This window comes from Mirounga angustirostris, unplaced genomic scaffold (genome assembly GCF_029215605.1).
Source record: "Mirounga angustirostris isolate CCGP_5_RB_7025 unplaced genomic scaffold, mMirAng1.0.hap1 SCAF_4, whole genome shotgun sequence".
NCBI lineage: Eukaryota > Metazoa > Chordata > Mammalia > Carnivora > Phocidae > Mirounga > Mirounga angustirostris.
In genome coordinates this window covers 59,429,057-59,438,031 of record NW_026991712.1, presented here as the reverse complement: position 1 = coordinate 59,438,031, position 8,975 = coordinate 59,429,057, and the positions used below count along the sequence as shown (strand labels likewise).

Here is an 8,975-nt window from a genome sequence, read left to right as displayed (position 1 = left end):
TGCTTTTCTATTTTAACTAACCGTGTTTCCATTCCCGTCGATGTTGCATTTTATCAGGAGTATAAAGCAGGCCCCTTACTTCCTAACCTCTCTGGTAGCTCAGCCAGCAGTAGTCCAGTTTACCTACAAAGCCCGGCCCCAGCGTGGCTGGGAATTTATTCAGAGGCGGGAGCAGGCCTCGGCCAATCAAAAGCAAGGCTCAAGTCGCTCGCCCATCCTGGCAGTGTGATTGGTGGTTTCCCATCGGCGGAAGAGACCCTTGGGGGCACCGCCCAGGGTCCTCCAGCGCAAGCCAATCGTCGCTCGGCGCCTGGAGGGGCGGACCCGCGCGAGTAATTTAACATGGCGGAAATTGCCGCCGTAGAGGCTACGAGCCCGCGGGGATGTGCGGATGGGGAGGACGCAGAGCCCGAAGAGGAGGGGATGGCAGAAATGCCGAGAGATGATCAGGAGCAATTTGAGTGCCAGGAACTGCTCGAGTGGCAAGTGCAGGTGGGGGGCCCCGAGGAAGAAGAGGACCCGGGCCCGGTGGCCGAGGCCGAGGCGGTAGCTGCCGGCTGGATGCTCGATTTCCTCTGCCTGTCTCTTTGCCGGGCCTTCCGCGACGGCCGCTCCGAGGACTTCCACCGGACCCGCGACAGTGCCGAGGGTGAGCGCCGGGTGCGACCGGCGGGTGGCTGCGCTGGGGCCGGGGGCGACGACGCGCAGCGGGGCGAGAACCGCGGCGGACGGTCGAGGCCCGGTTTGCGGCACGGTGCGCCTAGTGGGGTCGAGGGACCGGGGCTGCTGCGGCGGCCGACCGGAGAGACCGAGGCTCTGAGGTGAACGGTGGTTCGAATCCCGCATCCGCCTATTTCCAGCTTCTCAGTTTTTCTCAGATTCTGTTTTTCTCTTCGGTAAAAAGAATAAGACTCCCATTTTAGAATTGATACAGGGTTCAGTGAGTGAAAACGTATAAAATTGCCCAGTGTCCCACGTCCTTTTTCTTCTTTGGCGCTTGTAATTGTTTCTTTCGAAACATTCCCGTGATGGCATTTATGAAGCGGTCACAATGGCCTCCAAGTGACCCAAGCATCGGCGTTTTCTGTTATTTTGTGAGCTTTTATTTATTTTTTTTTAAAGATTTTATTTATTTATTTGACAGAGAGGGACACAGTGAAAAAGAGAACACAAGCAGAGGGAGGAGTGGGAGAGGGAGAAGCAGGCTTCCCGCGGAGCAGGGAGCCCGACGCGGGGCTCGATCCCAGGACCCCGGGATCATGACCTGAGCCGAAGGCAGACGCTTAACGACTGAGCCACCCAGGCGCCCCTTTGTGAGCTTTTAGAACCCCATTTGGCCTGCTTGCACAGTATAGGCTGCAGAATAAAAATAACTGTCAATGAAATGTACTCTCTAGCCAACACAGACTGTATCTGATCGACAGAGACACAGACTCAGAGAAGACTAGCCTGGCTTTTTCAGTGATGACAGAAAGATGCTCTGCTATTTAATATAAAATTAAATACTTCAGAAAACTATATTGACACATTTCATCTTCATGGTCATCCCATTCCTTAGGCAAGTAATTTTAGTTTATAGAGGAATGGACTGATTAAGCAACCTCAAACACTGGTAGGTTAAAAGGAATGTTCCACACTTGTGCCTTATCTTCCAATTCAAGAACCCTTCTTCCAACTCTATCAGATAACACTGGAGCCATGGTTAATTAACATTAATGAGAAAGCTAAATCCTAAATTAGTTTATTATAGTGATTTATTTAAAAAGTCCGCTTTGGGGAAGAGGGTAGAATTATCTATCTACGTAGAATTACCTCAAAATGAATTTGAGTTGGAAACATCAGTATGACCTCCTGTTTGCCTTAATACAGGTATAGATGGTGTTCAGAAACAAAATTCAACCAAGTAAATTTGCAGATCTAATTGCAGATCTAATAAGCAATTTCATGAATTGGGCAGACAGCATCCCACCAGCAAGTGGCGGGGGGAGCTTGGAGTTGTACAGAATGGAAGATTTTTAAAGGAAGGAAGGCGGGGCAAGAAAGTTATTAGCAAAAGAAAAGGATTGTTCCAGGCTAGGTACTTTCCCTTAGGAGGAAGGGGGTCTTAGGCAAATTACCTCCTCTTCCTTTGGGGGATGGAGAGGACCCATTCGGCAGGTTCTCTGGCTCCAGTCACAAAATTCCTTACCAACAGGTTAAGACTATATTTCTGGGGGAGGTTGAAAGTGCAATTAGATTTGGTGTTAAGCCCGAGTTTGGGCCAGTGGTTTTCTTTTAACGGTGGTTACATATACAAGTATATATGGGTATTTCTATACATATGTAGACACAGGTTAGTATATACTCATATATTTCCTCGTTCTGTTAGATGAAAGGGTACAGAAGCGGGCGCCTGGGTGGCTCAGTTGGTTAAGCGACTGCCTTCGGCTGAGGTCATGATTCTGGAGTCCCGGGATCGAGTCCCGCATCGGGCTCCCTGCTCAGCGGGGAGTCTGCTTCTCCCTCTGACCCTCCCCCCCTTCATGTGCTCTCGCTCTCTCTCTCAAATAAATAAATAAATAAAATCTTTAAAAAAAAAAAAAAAAAGAAAGGGCACAGAAGCAATGTAAACCTAAATAGCAACCTAGCACTCGAGTCTTGGTTTCTAATACCATTCCTTGAAAAAGACAACTAGAGCTCTTTGGAGAAATGGCCTGGTTCTGGGACTGGGACAGGAAATGTGCAAGATGAACCTGGAGCATCTTGTGCCAGAAAGTAAATCCATAGTGGTGGCAGTACAAAGGGACAGGAACCAATTGCAAAAGCTCCCAATGGGCAGAGCAACTCAAGCAAGGAAATAGTTTGGATTAGAACCCAAAGGTCAAATAATTATCTATGAGCCCATAATGATGTAAATAAATGATGGAAAAAATAAATGGGAGAAGAAACAAGTCTCATGCAGAAGAATTCAAGTAATTTTTTTTTTTTAAGATTTTATTTATTTATTTATTTATTTGAGAGAGAGAGAAACAGCATGAGAGGGGATAGGGTCAGAGGGAGAAGTACGCTCCCCGCAGAGCAGGGAGCCCCATGCGGGACTCGATCCCGGGACTCCGGGATCATGACCTGAGCTGAAGGCAGTCGCTTAACCAACTGAGCCACCCAGGCGCCCGAATTCAAGTAATTTATGTAGCTACTATGTCCTCAAGGAGGTGAAGTATAACACCCCTCTCCTTAAGTGTGTGCTGTGCATAGTGACTTTATTCTGAAGACTACAGTATGGAATTGGCGGGAGGATAATTTTGTAGTAGAGAAACTTAACAAACACTACTTCACACCTAGGTAATCAAGGTCAGCAGGAACAGTGACAGTTGGTAGTATGTACACTTTATATGATGTGTCAAATATGGAACTTCTTTGATCTTTCTCCCAAAACCCCTTAACTCAGTCAAATTGTAAGAAAAATATCAGACAAGTCGCAGTACAAAATGCCTCAAAACTGCCAAGGTCATCAAAACCAAGGAAAGTCTGAGAAACTTTCATAGCCAGAGATGCCTAAAGAGACATTTGGTAACTGAATGTAATGTGTCCTGGGTGGGATCTGCAGCAGAAAAAGGACATTAAGTAAAAACTAAGGAAATCCAAATAAAGAATGGACGTTAGTTAATGTATTAACATTGGCTTGTTAATGTATATATTTCACACTAATATAAGATGTTACTAATAGGGGAAACTGGGTGGAGGGTATATAGGACTTACATCTTCACAATAATTGTGTAAATTAAAAACCGTTCTAAAAAATAAAGACTCCTTTCGAGGTTCTAGATCAAGACCCAAGGAATAATCTAGGCCACCTCTATTATTTTAAGGTTAAGGGCACAGAAACCCAGAGAAAGTAAACTATTTTTAAAGTTGCACTGCTAATCAGTAACATAAATTGTGAACATGGTGTTGTCTCTGTATTTCCATTTTTGACTGAAAGGACTCCCTTTTATCTTTTATAGGATTTCATTTATTACACTTTTCAATGTTGTAAAAATACACAACTCTTGATGCTTTCTAGAAAATTCTTAGTTCTTTCATTCTGACTCAGAATTGTTCTCACACCTCACTTAACTCAGATAATGCCTTTTACGGACTGTTATTCCTAACCTGTCTCTTTCCATGGGAAGCAGTGTAAGATAGTGATTAAGAGCATGGGCTCCAGAATAAATTGTCTGAATTTGATTCCTGGCTCTGCTACTTCCTAGCTATAAGACCTGACGCAAGTTACTTACCTTTTGGTACCTCAATTTCCTCATCTGTAAAATCGTGGTAATAGTATCTACCTCACAGAGCTGTTGATAGGTATAAAGCAAGGTTTCTCAACCTCAGCACTGTTGACATTTTGCACCACATAATTCTTTGTTCTGTGTATGCATGAGAGTGGAGGAGGGCGAAGGTGGGGCTTCTGTACATTGTAGGATGTTTAGCAGCCCCCCTGACTTCAACTACTAGATGCTAGGAGCATCCCCCTTCCACTCATAATCAGAATTGTCTTCAGACACTGCCAGATGTCCTCAAGGGGACAAAAATGACCTCTAGTTGAAAATCACTGGTGTAAAGTGCTTAGACTAGTGCCTGGTATTACAAGTGCTTAAATATTGTTGCTATTGTAGCTAGTCATTAGATTTCCCTAATGTGTTTTTCTGTCAGCAATGTTTGGTTACAGGTGAGGAAAAAGCAGATAGCAAGGTTCAACGAGGTTTTCATTGTTTTTGTTTTGTTTTTTGTCTAGCAGGTACAAAGAACCGAAGGGCAGGGGTGTATAAGAGATTCGTCATTATTGCATAGTGGACTAAATTGAAGGCGGAGGGAAGTGAAGATAGAGGTCTGACTTTCTTCTCTAGAAAAGAGTAGATTCTTTTGTTTTGCTTCTATACCATACTTTTAACCTTTGTGGCATTAAAATTTTAATTAATAACTTGCATAAATTTTGGGTTATGTCTTCTCAAGCTAAAACCTTCCTGAGGGGCAGGGGCTGACTGTCCTATTTTTTTTTTTAATATTTTATTTATTTATTTGACAGAGAGAGACACAGCGAGAGAGGGAACACAAGCAGGGGGAGTGGGAGAGGGAGAAACAGGCTCCCCACTGAGCAGGGAGCCCAATGCGGGGCTTGATCCCAGGACCCTAGGATCGTGACCTGAGCCAAAGGCAGACACCTAACGACTGAGCCACCCAGGCACCCCAGGGGGCTGACTGTCTTATCAGCCCCTAACATTGACTAGCAGTAGATGTTTAATAAATATTGAATGAATTGTTTAAATTTTATATAAATTTTGTGCTCTCTCTGCATCCTGTTTAATTAAATTGTGGCTGTATTTGGCCCAGATAATCTCTAGTATAGTATAAGATTATGCTATTTTTGAATTGAGGAAATAAATACAAATAAATGTATTTGTCTTTTATCTCCTTAGTAGCTGCAGGACTGCTTTTTGGTTTTGCTAGTTGATTTAATCTTTAAATACACCAACCAAGCCCTGGGTGAAGTATAACAGTGGCATCTTCAGGTTTTACTTTAAACATTATTTCCTCAGAGAAGCTTTCCTATCTTCTCCCTCCAACTATACTAAAACACACTCTAAGGTTTGTTATATTGCACCCACAGCACTCCGTACTTGTCTTTTTCAGTTTTCTCCATGTTTTTACTTTAATTGCTTAATCATTTGTCTTTCATTTTTACATAGTAATAAATTTACTGAGGTCCAGAATTATGGTTTACACACCATTATACTCACTGCCTAACATAACATCTGGGTGGGCACTCAAATATTTGGGAGATTAATATTAATAAATGTGTTTGTTTTTATACATCTGCAATTTTCTTTCTTCTTTGGAGTTAGGGTTGTGGAGAAACAGAGGTTTTGATGGAGAAATAAACTTTTTTTGCTGAAATTGTATCCTGAAAGTTTTAAACCAATAGCAGAAGGGGAAGATAGGTAGTTGGTAAACTGGGGCCTAAAGTTGCTACCCCCTTTCCATGCCTGCCCCCATGACTTCCTGTCCCAAACCAAATTACAATAGGGAAGGGAACTATTATCTTTATTTTGCTAGGTTGATGATCTAGACAGGAGACCAAGAAGGGGGTGACCACAAGTTCCCAAGAATGAAGGGCATAAGTCCATTCATTGTACTGTCTCTGTGTCAGGTACAATCCTTAAGACCTCTATCAAAGGGTAAGAGGTAGCTAGATGGACTCGATTTGCTTTTCTTTCCAGCTGTCACCAATGAACAAAGCGAAAACCAAGGCCACACCCACCACAGCCCCTTTGAATTTCCAGAATAAGTGTTTTTACATTAGAGCTGAGTGGCAGCTTTTGAACATTCCTCTTAGATGAACTGAATATGATTTTTTTCCACATGCCCTGAGAAACCACACTCGAGGTGGTTTTAGCCTGGGAATTAGAACATGGAGTGCCTTCTTCTGCCACCACAGACTCTTCCACCAGCCAGCATGGAAGGTCTGACGTGCTCACTTCTCCGCTTTCCCAGGAGCCTCTGCTTAGCAGAGCATTATAGCAGAGTGTTAAGGTGAAAGCTCAGTGCAACCAGCAGAGGTGGCTGCCCTGAGGGAGGCCATGCCTCCCTGGGCCCATAGGCCTGGGGTGCTCAGTGTCGCATGCATCTGTCGGGACAGCAGGACCAGCTTGACTGGCCTCCTGCCTCCCTCTGGCGCTTATACTGCAGGTCGGGGCTTCCAGGTCAGTGCTGCAGAATGCTGGAGTTGCCTGTTGGGGCAGAGGCTTTATTGCAACATCGCCATGGCGAGAAAGGCCAACACACGTTTGTTGGATTGGGCTGTGAGCTCACTTCTTTGGACCCGCACAGCCCTTGGGAAAGGCTCGGGGCCTAGGGTCTAGCACCCCGTCACCACCTGGGCCATCCCTGTTGCGGCCATCTTGCCCCAATAAATATATTTTTTTTAAGTTTTTGTGAACTTAACAGACTCACTTAACTGAAACCTTGACCAAAATAATATAAAATATTTCCTACAATATTAGGAGTATAAGGTATAAAGCTTCCTAGAGCTAATGATTTGACACATTTTACAGTTTGAATCTAAATCTCCCTTTTTGTTAGTATGGAGTGCTACCTGTGGAAGTACTATTAAATATTTATTATTCTCCATGTGGAAATCTGTTTTACTTTGTAAGAAAAGTGTTCTTTGCTGTTTTTTCTCATTTAAAAAAATGCTACAGGGGCGCCTGGGTGGCTCAGTCGTTAAGTGTCTGCCTTCGGCTCAGGTCGTGATCTCAGGGTCCTGGGATCGAGCCCCGCATCGGGCTCCCTGCTCCGCGGGAAGCCTGCTTCTCCCTCTCCCACTCCCCCTGCTGTGTTCTCTCTCTCGCTGTGTCTCTCTGTCAAATAAATAAATAAAATCTTTAAAAAAAAAAATGCCTATAAACAAAAGCATACAGCTCTCAGTTTGTGATCATTTTTGCATGTTTGTAACCTAATTACTCAACCAACCACACAGAGGCACTGCTGGGTCAAGTTTGGCTTTTTTAAAAAAAATGTTTTAATGTTTTTCTTTTTCAGCTATTATCCATGGAATGTCCAGTCTAACAGCTTATCAATTGAGAACTATATACATATGTCAGTTTTTGACAAGAATTGCAGCAGGAAAATCTCTCGGTAAGTATGTGTTTTTATCTTATGTTGGGAATATTTTAATCTATGTCTAAAGGTAAAACAATTAGAAGAAACAGATGAGATCTGTTATTTTTGAGAGTTGGCACTATGTGTTTGGTACGTTCATCTACACAAGCATATCTAAAGCAACTAAAAGAAATATAGTTCCAATCTTAGAGCACTGGTTGTCAAACTTAGCTTGCTTCAGAATTATTAGAGAACTTGTTTAAAAAAAAAAAAAATTCTCCACCATGAATTCCTGATGCAATAGGTTGGATAAGAGGGGCCCTGAAGTTTATATTCCTAATAAGTTCCCAGGTGATTCTGACACTGCTCTTGGGGAGTCACTCTTCAAGGACTGTCTTTTGGAGCGTTTACGTCAGATTTGACTGTACGGTAACTTTGTGGTGACTCTTACTATTATACACACTGATTTTAGTAGCAACTCTGATAATTGACACCTCTTATTTGAACTGGATTTCAGCACTTCTTTAGATAGGCGAATATGATTTTTGCTATAATAGCTCTCTCTTTTATCGCCACAGGTTATTTTAGGTTGTAATGGGTAAGCCTGCTTCAGTTTATGAGTAATGGCTGATATTTACAACATGGTCATTTAAAGGACCTTTTGATGCAAATAATTACATATTTTTTTTTTTTTAGATTTTTTTATTTATTTTATTTATTTGAGAGAGCAAGAATGAGAGAGTACATGAGAGGGGGGAGGGTTAGAGGGAGAAGCAGGCTCCTTGCCGAGCAGGGAGCCCGAATAATTACATATTTATGTTGGTTTTTACAGTATACAAAATGCTTTCCCAACAGTGCCAAGTGGTAGGCGGTACTTAAAATGAAACCACTTACTTACAATCCTATTGTGTTACATAAAATCCCAGTGTGTTTGTACCATTCTCATGGCCCTCCCTACCTAGCTCTGGCTCACATAGCATGCTTCTTGTTGGGGGTGAGGCCAGGTCTGGAGTTGGTGCCATGACCATAAGTGAATAGGACTAGAAGCAGAGTAAATGTAGGGGAGACAGAACTATAGGTAGTCTGGGCCTGTAGCTAAAGAAGAAAACCATCTTGATGTGGACGTAATTGGAGAATTCCTGACCATGTAGACAATAAGTTAGCATGGTTGTTAACACTTGTTTTCTAAATTAAATATGACAACATAAAATGCCCAACTGTGTTTCACATGTTAGCAATTGTTCAGTGGATCTTACTTTCTCCCCTGACAACCCTTTCTTTCTGAAAAGAAATGCAGATTTTGTGTGTAACCCCATTAATATTGAAATTCACCAGGATCCCCTTATAGGTGTATC

The 8,975-nt window shown here is 42.9% G+C and overlaps 1 protein-coding gene across 10 annotated transcripts in view; it reads left to right on the top strand.

Annotated features, from left to right (window-relative positions):
• The first annotated feature begins 303 nt into the window (after positions 1-303).
• TERF1 (telomeric repeat binding factor 1) overlaps positions 304-8,975 on the top strand; it is a 39,759-nt gene continuing 31,087 nt past the window's right edge. For 3 of the 10 annotated variants that reach the window (XM_064588218.1, XM_045896398.3, XM_064588219.1), the window contains exons 1-2: positions 309-649; positions 7,561-7,656. In XM_064588218.1, coding sequence (XP_064444288.1) covers positions 343-649; positions 7,561-7,656 — 403 coding nt within the window. In that variant the 5' untranslated portion in view covers positions 309-342. Of the gene's footprint in view, positions 650-7,560; positions 7,657-8,975 lie in introns of all 10 variants that reach the window. The other 7 variants (XM_064588214.1, XM_064588215.1, XM_064588213.1 and 4 more) reach the window with 5 other exon arrangements.